The sequence below is a fragment of the Corvus kubaryi genome, unplaced genomic scaffold (assembly GCF_017639235.1).
Source record: "Corvus kubaryi isolate FWS band 111438036 unplaced genomic scaffold, C.kubaryi_AGA036_p1.0 76, whole genome shotgun sequence".
NCBI lineage: Eukaryota > Metazoa > Chordata > Aves > Passeriformes > Corvidae > Corvus > Corvus kubaryi.
Genome location: NW_024582063.1, coordinates 7,477,968 through 7,496,769, shown reverse-complemented (window position 1 = coordinate 7,496,769; position 18,802 = coordinate 7,477,968). Strand labels below are relative to the sequence as shown.

The 18,802-nt window shown below is 40.1% G+C and overlaps 1 protein-coding gene and 1 long non-coding RNA gene across 7 annotated transcripts in view; one reads left to right on the top strand and one right to left on the bottom strand.

Annotated features, from left to right (window-relative positions):
- ESRRG (estrogen related receptor gamma) overlaps positions 1–18,802 on the bottom strand; it is a 342,923-nt gene that overhangs the window by 162,063 nt on the left and 162,058 nt on the right. The window contains exon 1 of one of the 6 annotated variants that reach the window (XM_042051848.1): positions 202–397. The exons of the other annotated variants lie outside the window; for them this stretch is intronic. Within the exon in view, the coding sequence (XP_041907782.1) occupies positions 202–257 (56 nt within the window). The 5' untranslated portion in view covers positions 258–397. Of the gene's footprint in view, positions 1–201; positions 398–18,802 lie in introns of those variants that run through there. 6 annotated transcript variants of the gene reach the window in all.
- Positions 614–4,152, top strand: LOC121675973. Its single transcript, XR_006020303.1, has 2 exons — positions 614–935; positions 1,837–4,152. It is a non-coding gene; the product is annotated as an uncharacterized LOC121675973 (long non-coding RNA).

Here is an 18,802-nt window from a genome sequence, read left to right as displayed (position 1 = left end):
TGCCCGCCGCCAGCACCGCTCCCGCCGGGCGCCTCCCGCTCGGCCCCCCCCCCCACGGCTCGCAGCGGCCGCGCAGCGCCCCGGGCCGGCTCCCGCCCGCGGCCGCGGCGCAGCGTTACCTGCAGGGGCGTCTTAGGCGCCTGTCATGTTTTGGGGCAGGCGGCGTGCGGCGGTGGGGTGGGGGCGGGGAGCGGTACCTACTCTTCCTCGTAGTGCAGGGAGAGCGGCTCCGGCAGGCAAAGTTCTACCGAATCCATGTGCGCCCGGCGACCATCCTCCGTGCGCCCCCGCGGTGAAAGCAAAGTTTCCGTGGCCGAGCGCCGCGCACTTGGCACGGGCGCGCTCCGGGCGCGGCGGCGGCGGCGGCGGCGGCGGGCGGGGACCAAAAGCTCGCCCGCGCGCCTAATCAAGGACTTAAAGCCCCGCGCGGAGCTCATGAATATGCAGCAGGGCTGTACATATGCATCCCCCCGGCCCGGGGGGACGGCCGATTGGTGGGGCCGCGGCCAATCAGGGGCCAGGGGCGCCGGGGCGGCCCGGCGCGCGGGGCGAGCGGCAGGTAGAGGGTGGGGACGGGGGAGCGGCCTGAGGCGGCGGCGGCGGCCGGGGCAGAGCCCGCGGACGTGCCCGCGCCGCCGGACCGACCGGCGGGGGCTGCCCGCTCCGCTTCCCTCCTTCCCTCCCGCCCGCCTTCCCTTCCCGCCCGGCCCCAACTTCGGCAGGTACCTTGGCAGGCTCCCGGTTAAGGATTGCGCGCAAAGGTAGAGGATGAAGTTTGCGCCGCCGCCGCCGGTCGTGGCGTTTCGCTGTGGTGGCAGCCGGGCTCGGCTCCCGGCGCGCTCTCCTGAACGCCGCTTCCCTAACCTTTGGAACTGCTCGGCGCCGGGGAAAAACAAATAATTATAACGCCAAGCGCAGCCTGCCGAAGCCTCTGGGTAACTCAACTTTTCATTGTCGTGCGAGTTACTTTTGGGGGGAAAAGGGAGGGGGAGCGGGCTGGAATTTGACTATGTATATATGATAGCATACATAAAAACATATAAAAATTATAACAACTATCTAATATAGAGATATATAATTTCCTATTTAAAAATTAAAGGTTCCTTTTCTACTTAGTTAAAAACAAAAAGAAAAAAGAAAGAAAAAATACGTTCCTAACAAAACGAGCACTCAATTCCAGCCCTTAACATAATGGGTGCTACTGGGAGCCAATACAGGTATGCGTGTTCCTATACAGGTTATAGCGCCATCGTAACATGGGGGGGTTGTGTGTATATATATAAGGCATGTGTCCCTGTGCGAATATTTGGATGTTTAAATGTGTATATTTAGAAATGAGAAAAGATCCAGAACTGATCAATTTTCTCTGTTAGTGTGCAGGGATTAGTGTACCAACTCAGCCTGCCTCATTTTAATGAGATAAGGGCTGCACTAGAATAGCTCTGCATTAGTAAATCTGAGAGAGTGCCTAGACCTCTACAGTGTTTGGGGGTTTGGGTTTTTTGTAAAGTAAGTTTTGCTGAACTAAAGGGACAATAAGCACATAGCCCTATAGGCAAGCCTGCATAAACATCACCAAGCCGGGTTCCAGCAAAACACTGCTTACAGCCAGCTCAGAGTTGTTCTCTGGTTATATGAAAAATTCCTGATTAAACTTGTTCCAACACTAGGACCATATTCAAATTTAGGGACATTAGGGACACTGTTTGCACTGAAACACATGCATATATCCCATTTTTAAAAGGATCGGTAATGAATATGGGATGATTTTTTTTTTTTTCAAAAGCTACCACCTTTACTTAATATTACAACTAAAGCACCATACGTATTTTCCAGGTTCAAAGCGTTTCTGCCCCTACCAGTGAAAACAGATGCAGGCTGTTTTTCTCCAGAAAAAAAACCAAACCAACACTGGAAAGACAGTAATTTCTTAGAATGCAGCTCAACTCTTATAAGATCTTTTGTGACTGGAGCCCTAACATGATGCAATTGGCAGTCTTTTAGATCAAAACAAATCAGTGCGAACCCTAGAGTGCAGTAATACCATTCACAAATGGGAACAGAAATGCCCTCTCCAGATCTGTTTCACAGCATTTTACACACACGCAAAAAAAAAAAAAATACAGAAACAGGACCAAATTCCAACATATATAGGTTCAATAGACATGTTTGTCTATGTTTACAGCAAAGAGATTCCAGTGTTCTGTATTTAACCTTATGTGAAGACTGGGCCTGCTTCCTACGAAACTGGTATAAATATTTGCAATTTTAGGAATCAGAACTCACACAGCAAAACTACATCTCAGACCACTGTATATAAAAGCAGGTAGTAAAAGCTTAATTACCAGTAGCATTATGCTGTCAATATTGTTAAATGTGATCTCTGTAATTAAGATGTAAATTTGCTTGTGAGCAGTGAATTAAAAAGCTTTGAAATACAGAGTAAAATTTAAATACTTTGTAGAAACATCAGGGACAAAAAAAAAAAAATAGCAGTTTTTACCAAATTTTAAAACGAGAGGCATTAAATCATGTTACTGTGTTAGAACATCCTCTTTAAGTAACAACTTGATAAATGTAGATTTTGGAATCAAATCGAACTTGAATATGATGTCTTTATGTATAGTTATCTGTATGACTATATACTCAAAATACAAGTCTTATAAACTGATTTACATGTGCACATGAGCAAAACATACAAATACATTGTTTGTACTGAATATCTGTGTGTAGATTTGGTACATGAGTATGTCTGTTTATAAATTTATACCCAAAATATCTATTTTTCAATATTTTTTATTCCAAAATGCTTTCAGTACATGTGTATGTCTTTTTCTTACATAAAAATCACCCATAAATGAATCCCTGTAAATGTGTGATTTGATATGGTCACTTTTCTGTATTACATTCCTTGGAATACACCTTCCTTAAAATCTGACAGCTAATCCACTTTGAAACCTACCAAAGCACAGGTTAGCTTCATTCCTACTTTTGTTCACTATCTCCTGAGATTTTATATTCAGGGGCTGAAACACGATGGTCTCTCCTTCTGTCATGGTCTGTCTTCCTGTAAGCCCTCGTTTTCACATTCCCATAGTTTCCACTACCTTGTGAGCTTGTTGTCCCCCACCCTCCTCTACACTCCCAAATAATGAATGCATTTTTCCTCTCCCTCTGTGAGCCATCGCTAGTTTTCTATCAAGCATCTTTCATCCAAGCAAGCAGCTCTCTGCCCTGCCAGTGCTGCCTCTTGGAGAACCAGAAATACTGTGCTGTACTTTGCATGTTGATAAACAAAGCAGTTGGCTTCTTCCCCCAGGGACTGAAAGTGTCACCTCCACCAGACTGGGGCCTGGAATTCCAGCTACATTCTTGAACTTGGGTTTCACAGTTACAGATCAGTTTGGGGAAAGTGGAGGAAAAAAAAAAAACAAGATAAGAAAGAGATTACAGCAGCAAATAAACTGGGGCTAACTGTAGCTTCATTTTAAGCTCTTCTGTAGAAATAAATAAAAGCAGTAGTAGGGGAGGGAAAAAAGTAAACCAGGCATCAGTTTACTGAATTTTGTCAGGGAATACACAATAACAACGTGCATGCAAACACACATCTGCAATAACTTATCAAAATGTACAGTGCAAAATCTTACCACAAGGAGTCTATATGAAACAGTGGTAATGGAATCAAGAGAGGGGAAGGGAAAAATCGTCAGGAGTGCCTGTACCAGTCAAGGGGCATTGCTGAGCAGCATCTCCATTTCCATGTCTCTGTGCATCTAATTTTCCCTGTGTGCCAAACAGTACATCTTTAAGCATCTTCACATCTAAATACTACAGACATTTCAAGGCATCAGAAGGGCCAGATTCTTAAAGCACAACCACTCAAGGCAACTGAAATAAGGTTCAGTGGCACTTCACAGAAGCCTCACAGTGCATTGTGTCAAATGTGTATTTACCAAAAGGAGCAACAAGCTTAAGCCAGCAGGGAAGCAGCAAGAATGTGAAAGTCTGGTAGCTGCTGAGGATTTATTTGGGAACAAGCATACTGTTAACTTTAGACAGAAATTCGCAATACACTATGGAACCTTATTCAAAGTCCAGCTGGAAAATACCATATTGTTAAGAGTTTGAAATAAATACTGATGTGTCATCAAATATGTGATCTTCTCTTTATTCACAATCACTGACTAAAGAAGCACAACTCAGATGTGATCTCACTCTATGCTACAGTGATATTTACATTAGAACAGTATTGCCACTGTCTACTTCTCTTTTGTGCTTCTCACTGGAAGGCACTTGGTGCACCCCTGGATATGCTGCTAATGAGTTTTTAAAAACACTAATGCCTCAAAAGTTCAAAATTCTGCTCACCTGTTTGAACATAGTTGGACAAACGCTGTCAAGTTATTATTACTTAAAAGCCATCTGCTACTTCAGTCTGTATTTACCATTAATCACTCTTTGTTTTGATCTTAGGGAAAAAAGCTCACACAACACAATCTCTGATGCTCCTTAGAACTTTTCCACAGTGTGTTCACAAATACACGGAGCAAGGCTTTCAGCTTTTGCTGCTACACTCAGTTCCAGCATATAAAAAATATCTCTGTGAAATAACAGCAATTGCCTTACCATGTTACTGAACTACATTCAATTTATCTGGTCTCAAATAAATACTCCATATTTTCTCCTTGTTTTATTTTCAAGGGCATGGGTATGGGTATTTAAATGACTGCTTTCACTGGTACAGAATAGAATCTGTTCACACTGCTATAAATGAGTATTATTCTCTTGACAAAACACCTTTTCCAAAGCCTCTGACTAAATGAAAGAAAGGGAAAAAAGAAAAGAAAAAAAACCCCAAAAAACAAAAAAACAGAAAAAGGGAACCGCACGCACATTGCCTGTCACCCACCAAAAAAGGTCTCCTCCCTAAAGAAAATTCAGGCACACACTTCAATATGGATATCTCACTATCACCCCAAGCTCTTTTTTTAGTGTAAGTTTCTTCAGAGAAACTGAAGTGCATTACTGTCTCAGACAGCCAAGGATAAGATGACTGAGGGAATTCAGTTGCTCTGTTTAATTAATACAGGATTATTTCACTTTCATTTTGTGAAGCTAATAATATGACTGGTGGAATGTCAGTAAAAATTAAATCATAAACTAGTGCAGTACCAAAGGGAAAACTTACTTTAGTTATGGAGTATTCCCAGCAGAAATCTTGAAAATCTTATACATATTTACACTGATAAAATACCACATGTACTTCATGGGATACTGCAAGCTTTTTACAATCCTTGTGGCATGTATTTACAGAGTAAGAGTTAACATTTTGAGATTATACATTTATAAATGAGTTGCAGTTGTATTGTTTCTTGAATGTTAAGCACCACATACTAAACGCAGGAACACGTTCAAGGTCAATGCCCTATTTTAGACCTTTTCAGCAGCTGTGATATTATGATAATCACACTTAAAATATTCCTATAGAAAGAGTAAATTAGCCCTTTTCACTAGAAGGACTATTATTATAAACAACAAATCTGAAAGAGAACAAATTCAAATTTCTCTCTTTGTTTGTTGTTTTTTTAGTTTGGTTTTTGGTTTTTTTTCCCCAGCAATGCAATAAATTGCTGTCTTTTACTGTGATGGCTTTTCTACCCAGGAATTAAAAAAAAAAAAAACAAAACAAAACAAAAATCCCCAATACTTTATTCTGCACTTATATTACCTTTTGGTGGATTTCTTTCTGGAGGCCTCACCTATGTAAAAATACCTTCCTTAAAATGCGTTTATGCTTTCTGTTAGAATCAAAACATTCCAGTTGACATCCCATTCTATCACCTATACTGCAGTGAAATGGAATATCCCACTAAACCAGAAGGGAAAGAAGAAAACTTAGCATCAGCAGCTATTCCTAAGCAAGATTAGGGGTTTAGCTCCATCTAATTGAGGGATGAGACGTGTCCCTCAATGGGTCTCTTCCCGCTCCCCCACCTGCCCTTCTACCTGACTGCAAGCTCAAAGCGCTAAAAATAGAAGAAGATGGAGTGTAAATATTTCCCCAGTGAAAACACCAATAATCTTTACTGTGAGCTGACACGAATTGCTTGTTACACTGCCCTAGGATATCATGGCTTGAAGCAAGAGCGCAGACACGCACAGAGCCACCAACCACCCTCAAAGCTTTTGTGCCATCTATTTGGGCATGTCCATGTCGCAGAGGCTCCTACGACATCTGACGTGGAGCTGGGACACCTGCTGTACAAAACGCATCCTCCAGCCTGCCTTCCCCCACCCCCGACCGTCCCAGCCCATCTTCCATCACTCTTCTGCCTTTTTCTCCCCCTGCTCCCCCTCCACTCCCTTCACTCTGGCATTTTTATTATTAATGTTATTGCTATTATTACTGTCCAAGCATAAGCTGATCCACAGGGGAGCCTGTGTAATTTAACCCCTCAAGCACTAAATTCCTTCACATGTGCCAAAGACACAGGTTTGTTGTTGCCTCCAGCAATATCCCAGGAAGACGAGTGATGGCGGTGTCATATCATCACACAGCGACTTAATCTATTGCGACACCCAGGGAACGGGTAACTGAAGAGATTTACAGAACATGCTCTCTGCCTGAATACAAAATGTTATCCCCTTTACCAACAAACTCAAGTCACAAGAAACAAAGTGAAACAAATTTTGCCCTCTTACGGCTCATTGTTTCCATAACTGCTTTATCCAATCCTACCCCCGTGTTACTTGTCCCACTGTACATCTTCTAGCTATACAACACTTTTTTTTCAACATTTTTGTTCTCCATCCTTTGTTCTTCTCGTGTTCTCTGATTAACAAACAGCTAAGATCATGTTGAACTGCCAAGTAACATAGCCTTGGAAATCTTTTATCCATACACTAGATGACTGGAACCATCACTTACATGAGGGTTATCTCTACATACTGCCTTTATGTTGTCTGACATCTAATACATGCTTTTAAAGACAATAGATTAAAGGGGTTGCACTTTTTAAAGGTGCAAGGAACACTAAATTAAACACAGTTTAGCTACAATAAATACCAGCCTCAGGAAGGCATCTATTTTAACTACTGAAAGTCACAAACCCCCAATCTGTTTATCAAGTAGGGACTTTCTACATGGTTGTCCTGTTATCCATAACTATTAAGGAACAATTCAATATAATAAAGCAGCCTGTAACTGTTCTCGCTAAGATCGAGGTGAGATTCTCTAACATTTCACTGACCTAGGAAGCAAGAATTTGGCACAGAATTAATACTGGAGACAAATGAGACTAGTGAAACATCCTCAGCTCAGGATAACCTGATTGTGCTGGTGAAAAGAGCTTTCACCATGGGAAATTAACAGCTCTGAAACCACTGGTAACAAAGGCTGAGTTCAGATGCTCAAGAGTAAACAAATCCTTCCTCCCCATAAAGTAATAGCTACTCTTATCTCTAGACACCAAGATCTAAAATAGGTAGAGGCTTCCATGAAGGCCACTGGACTCTGTCCCTGTAGTAACAGAATTCTGATTGTTTCAGTATACGTGCCTTTTTCAAATGCCTGTATCAGCTGACTGACTGAGCACTCGAAAATGTAAACTTTGTTTAGGGGCATAATTAGACTGCAGGTTACATGATTTCTTGGACACACACTTGTGTGCCTAGGAAGACATTAAGAACTCCTTGTACTTCTCCCAACCATTAAGACAAAGAGACTTAAAAGAAAGGTTATCAGGGATATACAGCTCCCAGATGGTAACTGTGTGGTTCCAGGGGTTTGAAAGAAAAGTGGAATTCACCACCGACTGCTCTTTTCCCAGCTCCTTCATCTCCAGCCCCCTGAAAGTCCAAGATCTGATGTGTCAGGCTGCACTGAGATGCTGTTCAGCATTGCTATATTCCTTTCCACTTAGTGGAGGGTAGGAGATTTAGAACGCCCACCAAGAAGATGCCAGTGCACACCAACACAAGTGCAGCAATCCTGCTATCACCATTAGACTTGCACACTAACATTTAAGGGAACATTAACATCATTAATACAATACATAAGAGTCACACTAACAAAAATACCTGTGTTAACTGACATTATTACAATTAAAATATTTTTTCTGGATCTATTAGTATGATCAAATGACAGCATATAATCATAATGACATCCTTCTGCAGCTGAAGCCTTCTATTATAAACTCTGTTTCTGTCCTGTAGCAGCTTCACTTCTATTGACCAGACAGTTAGCCCTGCTCAATTATTCAATCTCAAATCAATAGATTTAGCTCCACTTATAATGGTTAAGGTGTAAACGTTATGCATATGCTCTTTCAGCTTAATTCATTTACTTGCAAATTTGAATTTATATCTTAATTCATTTTTTAAGAAACATGCAAATTTAAGTTTTCATATTAGGCTGGTTTTGCCTCCCACCAGCTCTGCCCCCATTTCAGGTGTTACATTTCCAGAAATCGAGTTAAACTTGCCTATGACATAAACTTCTGTCTTTCACAGATAAAAAAGGAAAAGTAAGAATTATAATTATTTGATTCTGATTATGCTGAATAAAACAATAAAATAGCAGTATGACTTTTAAGGAGATCTAGTCAATATTTCATTGCTAAAGCAGTCACTCAAGGTGTGAAATGATCCAGAAAGTACAGCCTTTAGACTTACTGCACTTCTGACACTTGTATCACAAACAATTTGGTTCAATTACTGCAGATATATCTCTGTGTGTGCCTATACCTACACAAACCACATGTAAATGTATTATACTATAGGCTCTTGGTTACCTACATGTCTTCACACACAAAAAGTAGGTGACAAGAAAGTAAGCTGAACCAACACATGCATACAGAAGAGAATGTCTCTATCTTTCATTCTAGTTAGAAGCCACTTTATTAATTTTGTCCCTCCAAGCTTACAGAGCTTCCAGGTGACAGCCAGATTTTACATTCTTTCCTCAATCAAATGCATGTTGACTTGAGTAGCACACAAACCCCACTCAGTACCTCAGCAGTGCAGAACAGAATCCTGATAACCTACAATGCTTTAACATTGTATAACAGATTCCTGATTACCTAATTCCTCAAAGTACGTCCATTTTTTGTGCATCTAGGAAACAGATCTAATACTAGGGCCATAATGCAGTATCTTTACTGACCAGGTAACCCAGAATAATATGGTTACAACTTATCTGAGCCTGAGTTCAAACAATACTACCCAAAATGAAATACTGATTTCCTGGGGAACACCCTTGCTGTTACCTGATTTGAACCCTTCCAGGACTGTGTCCAAAGGAACTGCAGTTTATAAGCAGAAGGATAATGCCAGGGAGCTGTTATGGCAAGAAAATCTAAAGCAATTTCTGCATGCAACCATTACAATGTGACTGTTAAGAGACAGATAAGAATTTCTCTAATATTGTCAAGGAAACAATAGGCTTAAAAAATTGGAAAGGCTCTCAGAAATAAAATATCAAAAGGAAAAGTTGCAACTCAGTCTTCCTACTGACCCGTTTAGTCCAACTTCAGATTATTTGCTCCCAAGGCATTAACATAAACTTCTCCAGTGTTATTAAAGGCCATATCTGCATTCTTTAGCACTGCTTGAATTTAGTACACATATTTTCAGAATTCTAACAGTCTTTTATTCAATAATGAATTTGGCAGAAAAACAAGAATAGGATCTCTTTTAATGTTACTTTTCTAAATAAATTATCTAAACCTGATTTAGATCCTTGAATCATGCTTTGGAAGATGCAACTTGGAGTTTTTGAATAAAGTGAAGCACTTAAGCAAATCAGACTTTTATTCTTCATCCACTGAGAAGCCTGAGATATAAGATGAAAGAGCTGGGCTGCCTTTCTCTCTCCTTATCCTGCAAGGTCCCTTCATTTTCCCTGTTTTCCCAGTAGATTTACTTGTAAATCTGGTGACAGCCACATTTGAAGTCCTGAGGTCTGACTCCTGACCTCAGTTATGTTAGCCCTTCCCTGCAGAAGAACTACCCCTTGGATCACTGACTTGCTATTATTCTATGGTTAATAGACCTGAGCTGTGCAATATTTTTTTATCTGGCTACAGTCCTATCTCTAAATTCTCTATTTTGAATGAATACCGATTTTGTGACATGAAGTCTGCTATATAATGAAATGCAAACAATGAAAAGGCTAAATCAGTTTACAAAAAATCTATTTGTCAAACAGTGTGGAGATGCTCCCAATTTAGTCTGGGCAGTGCATGCAGCTCTTGATAAGGGAGTTAAAACCCAGCCGTTCCACTGCATAAAAATAAAAGCATCAGCAAGGGAGAGGTATTTTCTTTAGAATAATCTTCCCTAGAACCTGTAGGTAATTATTAAAAAAAAGAAAAAAAAATTTTTTTTAAACCCCCCACACCCTTTGGATTCTGCAGGAATTTTCCAACAGCCAGGAACACTGTTAGAGGAGGTAACAGCAAACGCCTCCCCAGCGCAGTCCCCTTATGTCACATTTGCATTTCTATTCAGCTACATTGCCTGACAATGAAGCAAATGGGTCTGCCTTATCTGTACAATTCCGGACAACAGAGATTTCTAAGCCATACAAAGGAACGAGCTTAACATTCAGCACTCAACACCTCCTGGTGTCCCCCCCCCAACCCTCCCCGGCCCTGGGGGGATGGCGGTCACACAAACACCTGGCCACGCCACAGCCTGACACCCTCGCATGGCATCCGAAAAGGAGCCTGTTAAGAGAATTAACAATAAAATACAAGAAAATGCGACCGAGACTCTTAAGGAGCTCGCCAGCCTCAAGGAAGAAAATAGTGCCAACCCTCCAGATTTTCAGGCTTTGTTTGGAGCGTAAAGGAGTGTCCCCGGAATGTAAAAGTAGATAATATCTAGTCAACAATTTGGGTCTCCCGCCGTCCCTTTTAGGCTGGCATTTAATACAGCAGATGAAACCTACAGATCCTTTTATCAGGAAAATTTCATATCACCCTAGTTTTCATTAGAAAACCTTTAGCAGCTAGGCTAGCTAACTCATGCCATTTCATTGCACTACGAGGAAATTTCCGGCTAATTCCTTCAAAATTAATATCGTCTGGTTTAAAAGTTAGAAAAGACACGAAGAAACCTGCAAAAGCTGAAACCTCCAGATCAAACTTGTGTTATGACAGGACTTAAGCCAGCTATAATACAGGCTAGGGCTTTAAACAGAAAGGAAAAAAAATTACAGTGACATGGTTCTGTAGACACTTTGGCTTTAGTCTGGATTTACATTATATATATATATATATTATTTTTTTTTCTATATATATATATGTATATACACACACACACACTTACACATTGTATCTGTCTCCTTGTCCCTCTCGCTCTTGCTCTCAAATACTCAGGGTAACAAAATAGGCCTCAATCTCGAGTATGAGAAACTTCATTGTGAAGAGGGTTATCCAGATGTTTATTTGTATATGCAGAAGTAATCTGGGGTAGCAAGCATGGAGAGGGAAGTGGGAGAGTGTACCTCTTTTTGTCCCAAATAGTATATCCTAAAGCACAATATACCTTTTACATAGCATAAGAAATTTTAAACTGCTAGCTTATACTTTAATTGTCCTGAACTTCCAGGTAAGTTTATTCTTTGCTGTTGAACAAATGCTGAATTTCTCCCTAGAGGTGGTTGCAAAGAGTAGTGATGCTCTATCTTTTCCTCACTCACACAGTTTTGAAGATTTACAGGCATGAATATCATCACGTTAACATAAAATGATATTACTATTGCCAAAAAACAAGGCAGTTAAGCACAGAGGCAGTGAGGAACGCAGAACACTTACTCAGATTCAAAGGAAACCCAAAGCTCCTTAAAGCAGCCCATTGCTTTAAATTTTACTAATATTGATGCAACAAAAGCTTCTGTGGTTGTTGCCTTTGCATGAGTTGGAGCAAGAGGCTGGAGTGCATTCTGCTCTTCAAGTGCTCATAAGGGAACAGCCAACTTTTATTATCCTTAGCACCAAGAATGGCTTTATTGCCAAGAAGGTATGAAACTAACATCGTCCTGGAATCACACCTCCTAAAGCACTGCAGATCCCTCAAACTCTGTCAAGGTGACAGATCACTTTTACCTTTAATTGTGCAGGCATACGAGCAAACTTCATACAAGGCATCTGCATATGGTGCAGTGCAGAGCAAAAGTTAGTCCTTACACTTACTGTGATCAAACTAAAGCATAGGACTGAATTAAATAATTGCTACTAATATGTCAGTATTTTAAAACACTTTTCTAGACTGTAGTGCCAGAGACACTATGAGGTTTCACATACTTCTACATTGTTGGAACTACTTGTTTTTGTTGATTTATTAAAACAACAATTAGTACAGATGGGAGAGAGATGTGGTAGCTGGGGAGAGAGATGTGGTAGCTGAGTAAAGAAAAGAAACCAAGGAAAACATTTTTCCACAGATTGGTCCAAGGTTTATTTTAATCTCAAATCAGATCATGTAAAAGGCTTGCTGTAACTATCCAGCTTGCTGTAACTATCCAAACGAAAATAACCCCTTACTTCTACCCCTTCATTAATATGCAAGGACAGAAGTTGTAGCATATACCTTGCTGAATGTATACATAGTTTATGCCTGTGTATTGCATCTTGAAGATACCTGTCGTGATGGTTTCTACAAGCCTGTCCCTTCTGGAGTAGGCTAAGCAACACAGCTGACCCAGAAGGATTAGATGAGAAATTCAACTAATTAATGAGCCCTGCAGGCAAAACATCATTTCTTCTGCTCTTTGGGGCTTTTACAAGGTCAGCTGGTTTGTTGGGTTTTTTTCCCAGCATCAGGTCAGACTCACTCATCTGTCAATTTACACAAGATTTGTAAGACAATAGTGGCCACTCAAGCCAAACAACATGGTATATTTTGTCCAATCCCTGCAGTAAGGGAAGAACTGTTCTGGCCAATTCAGCTTTATTAAAATATGCTTCTCTAATGTTACTTTTCTCTTCCAGGGGCAACAGTTTAGAATTACAAACACAATACTTCCCATTTACAAAAATATTCTGGATCACAAGTTCAAATATTCTGGAACACAGCTCAGCTCCCCCCTCCTGCTCTGTCTCTCTGATGATCGCTTTTCTGAGCATCACATGGCACAGTTTTCTTCCATCTGCCAGGGAAGTTTCCCAAAAAGTATACCAAGTTCAAGAAATGAGGAATCTGAATAGGAGACATGTTCAGATAGAATTCAGAAAAATTATCAGCTCACCTCATCTGTTTCTCTAGCAGTATGTGCACTGTTACCATCCAATGGCCTCTTTGGTAATAAACTTGTCCCACCTCCCATCTGCTCTTCTTGCTGGCCTCCTGCCACTTCAGCCTCAGTCCTTTCCTGTCTTCAAGATGTCATTCAACTTCACTTGCTCCCCTACCCATTTGTTTCTCTTTCCAAGTGAGATCAAGCATACATCTTTCTATGTCTCTCACTCCAGCCTTTAACTTCTGCTCCATCTTTTTAGTAAGTGTCTATATTTCTGCTCCATTTATCATAGTTGGCAGTATGCACTATGCAGGTGTCAAGGAAACCAAGAGAGAGTTCGCTATTCATGATGCTGCCTTTTCAGCCTTCTTGTGGCTTGCTATTGAATGTCAGCTCCTTAACACTGAGCTGTATGTTGAGAAGAATATGTATCAGTTAAAGACAAATTACTCGAAGCACGTAAAGAAACAAGGCTGCTTTAGACTTTTTCAGCCTGATCTCGTTAAGATTTTTATTTGCTTATTACTTGAGTTTTCATGACATCTCTACAGGATTTTTCCTCATTGGCTAAAAATAAATGTACAAGACATTGCATGGTGCTGGACATAACATGCAGTCAGACCTCTGTAAATGTGGATATCCAATGCTTGACTTCAGTACGTGCTTTCTTTTCACGTCAATACAGACTTGTGTTTCACTAAATGTAATCCAGCTCACAAAAAGAGACATCTTGGGCTCAGCAGAAAACGAGTCAGAAGTAAATCAGAAATATCTAGCTGGCTTTCTGCAAAGACTGAGAGAAAAACTCCACCCATCTCTGCTGCCTTGAGCAGGGAGGAGGCACAGCCTCTCCCCTGAGGCTGAGCCTAAGAGGATGGGTTCACCTGCTCCCAGCCAAGAACCACTGCCTTTAAGGACAACACTCAATTCCACAAACATACAAACATCATAAGACTCTAACTTAGCAAGGAGAGAGCTAACTTGATGAGAATTCACAAATTACATGTATGACAACAATTTTCAGGTCAGACAGTTCCTGGGACAAGTGCAGGTTAGAGATATGATGAAACAAGGGGAAGAATTGACCAATGAGGTAACTCATATTCAATGTAGCTTGAATTATTTTGCATAAAGTGCAGTACAAAAGTTTCCATACAAGGATTTTTTAAACTCAAGATACACAGTCCAGCATGACTACCATCCCATTTAAATTCAATTTCTTCTACAGTGGAAGTGCACACATCCAATATGAACACAATTCACTACTTTCTATACTGTGTGACAAGGAACAGAGGACAGACACTCCTCACAATCATTTATTTCTAAACACTTCTGTCCAGGCCACCTTCCTGGTTTTACCAATCATTAGTGTGATAGCAAAATAAAAGTAGAATTTTTCTTACAGTAAACCGGACAAAGTGTGCAGCTTCTGGCCCAGCTAAGCATCTTCTAATGCAAAGCTTATAATTTCTGTCCTTACCAATACTACACATTCTTTAAAACAAGCCTGCAAAATGGTTCTGTGACTGGTAGAGCCACATCTGACAACTTTTCACATCTTCTTTCACATAATTTCTGTGAAAGTGACAAGAATTTTTGAGGTTAATACAGATATAAAACAAAAACTAAGGGGCTAACAGAAAAATTTAGTTTAATGCCTTGCAAAATTTCTCAGGGGGCTAAAGTTTCATATTTTCCAATATTGCAAACAATAAATTTCAAATTGAAATTCAAATTTGAACATTTGCCAGGTCATTTGCTGGATTTTCCCTCCTTTGCTAGAAGGCAGTAAAACATATTCTAGTCCACTGATCAACTATGTCCCTTTGTATTCAGAGACCACTACACAATGTCCTTACTTAAGGAAAATAGTAGAATAAACAATTGCTTTAAATATTGTAACCTATTTCCTGTCACTGTTACACCACCTGAAAAAAAATCCACACCTCCAGAAGAAGGTCAGCAGGAGTGGGTCAAGGTTATGGCTGAAAAAGCACTGAAAGTGCAGGACAGCTCCACACTGGGAAGAGGTAACACAACTCTGTGGGCAACACGTGGCATATTACAAGCAATGGCAGATTACAGTGATATAATGAAGGGATGCCTCTCGTACCCTGAAAGACAAGGACAGCATAAGACAAGAACCCATCCAATTATCTCCACTCTTATTTTATTCCTCATCCTTCAGTCAACTATCTCAAGCATGGGAAGCACCCTCTTAAATCAATCCTACGTTCATTGCATTTATCCCTTTACAGGTATGCTCATTTTATTCTGGTCCACTCAGAGTCTGGCATGACTGAGAAGAACAAATTAACGTGAGCATAAAAGTCTAGCAGGCTCTGTCTGTAAGGAGTGACCACGTATTTTTCTTGTCACATTCCCTCCCCTCTACCCAAGTGCCACAAGCCAGCCTCTGTGCCAACAAAGCTATTTAGTACCCTGTGCCATCATGTGCAGTGGGGCAAATCCACACCCTATTGACCACCACTTCATAGCTGTTTGCCTTGTCTCTCTGGTTCGACAAGTCTGTGCTGATGGCACCTGTTAAAGCTGCTTCAACTAAGCTGTTCTGCATTTGTCTGGCTGGATTTGGACTTCCCGGATCCCTGACTGAATACAAAGTGATTTGAAAAAACGGTGTTTGGCAACAAGCACAGTGGGGAGTACACTGCGTGTTGGTATACAAGAGCACAATGTGTTCTTCATAGCATCACTGAGGGAGCATGCTGCTCGAATCTCTCTGCTGTCGAGATCAAAATGGTCTCCTTTGTTGTCAGCTGTTTAATAGCAGCTGTTTAATGTAATTCCAAATGATCTGCTTGAATGAAGTTGTCATTCTTGCAGTTCACTTTAATGTAGTAAAAAAAAAATAAAAACCAAAACAAACCAACCACAGCTTGGCCACGTTATTTTTCTATTGTTCTTATGAAAAGTTACACTCTCTCATATTTCTGCTAGCCTATAAAAATAACAAAAGTCCAATTTCTTGAAATAAAACACAATTTTGAGGGAAAAAATAGGCAATATTTATTTCAAAACATTTTCTTTTCAGACCCGAGAATGGCTTGATTAAAAATATCTTTGCTACTAAAAAAATACACACAGAAAGAAGTGAACTTGTCAGCAAATATGTGAGCAAAAAGAATATCTATTTCTATAGGTATTTCAAGATATTTTCCCCTAGTGGGGGTTATAATTTATTTTATTGCATTTCATATAGCAGAGAAAGTTGTAGCAGAATGTTGAGGGAGTGAAAAAAACATATGCACTCTACTTGAAGAAGCAGTTTAGCTTACAGAAGTATGCCTTTATATTGTGCGTGGGTTTTGTTAAAATCTGTTTGATACCAAGAAAGATAATAAGGATCATAATCTGTAAAAATATTTGCAGTTCTCTGATGAACAATAGAGGGCACTAATGTTTCTAATCTGGCAAACGCATCACGCGCCCAGACAGACAAAATAGCTGTGGTACTTGTAGCACACAAACCACATCATCTATGCTAAATACGTAGATAGTAGAGAGAGGATTTCTGTCTCTCAGAAAAGTTCTTTCTGTCCTTTAAACTTCCTCTTCCTTTGTTTTTTTTTGCCTGCAGAAAGTAAGATGTGATAATAACGCACTAATACTTGCAGCCTTTCAAAGCGTTATTTTCTTTTGTTCATTGAACAAAGCAGACACAACTTTTCCTCGTATAAATCCTTCTCCTGTGTACTTTCTCACCACATTCTTCTCTGTTTACCTATGGCCGTGTACAGTAGTTGAAGGTAAAGCGATTCCACTGATAAATGAGGAAGCTGAAGGATGCTTTAACGTGTGTTGCCTGTGTTCCCAGCAATCTAATGCAGAAATACTGGCTAGTGACATCAGTAACTGGGAGTTCCTGGGGCACCACCTGAAAGCTCTAAGTTAGAAGGGCTTATCAGGGAATCTTACACCACTGAAGTATTTTAAGCAGTTTCACTTAGCTCTGGAAAGATGCAGCTGCTGAAAGTGGTACTTTCAATAAAAGATGCAGAGCAAGTATATTAGAATGGTTCTGCACCTTAAACTACCTTTTCTCTACAAGCACTAGAAACACCCATTCAGAAAACAATTCAGCCTTTTCCCCCAGAATAAATATCAAGAAGATAAAAACTTTGTTAAAAATACTAGTAGCTGAACCCTGTCTACCTTTTTTAAAATGCTTACCAGTCTCTCTCATTGCTATTCAAAGAACCACATTTATTTCTCAGCCTTGGAGATTGAAACTTTGGCAAGAGAGACTTAAATACCAGACACCAACTAACAGATTGTTGCTAACATTGTGAAAAATTGGTAAATGCACTGTGATTAGCTCAGAGTAACTTATATGGAGACACATAAGAAATACTAATAGTCTGATGCAGTAGTTTCAGTATTTATGAAACTACTGAAAAATGAAACAAGTTCACACTGCGGACAGAAAAATCGTCATGAATTACGTGGCTTAATTTCTGACTCCTCAATTTTAGAAGAGGTGGATCGGCTTTTCAAAGCTACCAAGATCTCTAGCAGATTTTCAGATATTAGCATCTTGTCCAAGTCAAATGAGACAGCTTTAATACCATGTTAATTGCTAGGCTCAAATCTGAAAGCTGGACTCAAGTTACTTCCACCACAAAGGCAAGACACGCACCATTAGGGAAAATAACTCAAATTTCTGTCTCAAGTCAGCCTGAAATATAATGAGTTGCCACCTTCCAATCTGGAACGTTTAAAGACTTTTTGGCCACAGATCTGAATAGTCAATGCAAGTACTAGATGTTCTTTATTTGACTATACTGTAAAGGTCAAAAGCCTACATGTTATTCAAGCAACCCTCATTGGAGTTTTCTGACGTCAAAAGATTATTCCCTAACTTCAAAGGGGTTTATGTTGTTCGGTTTGTTTGTTTATCTTTGTTTTTTCTTTTTAAATATGACCTTTAACACAAGCATTCTGCCTTTTGTATCTTTATTTTTTGTGCCTCTGAAGAGACTGGCCTTTGCATATTTCTCCATTTACTTCAGGCAGTCGTAAGAGACATTGCAAACTAACAGGTAAAATACAAGCCTTGCTATGAGGGATTATCATTCCAATTCAGCATATTATATTAAGTGCTATCACACTGATGACACTCAATTGTGTCTTACTGACTGTCTTGAGAGACAAGTAACAGCCAGACACAAAGAGTATCTGTGACGCTGCCCAACAAAAAAGAGAGCATATTCTGGCACTGGAGACAGACAAATTCTTGCTTATTTCTATGCTAAAATGTAAACAAGAGAGCCACGGACCCTAAGACATTTTGTACGCAACGAAACTGCAGTAGGCCAAAAGGCGTAGAAATACACAGACAGATAATACATATATAGAGTACCTGAAAAAGAGAAATGTTTAAAAGTAGGATTAGGACGGGAACCTTTGATGGACTCTATTTTAAGGAACCATTTTGAGCAACTCATTGCCGTTTTATCAGAGAGGTTCTATACAAATGTTAAACTCAGGAAAAAAAAATGCATAAAGATTCTGTTTATTATCACTTGTCTATTTTCT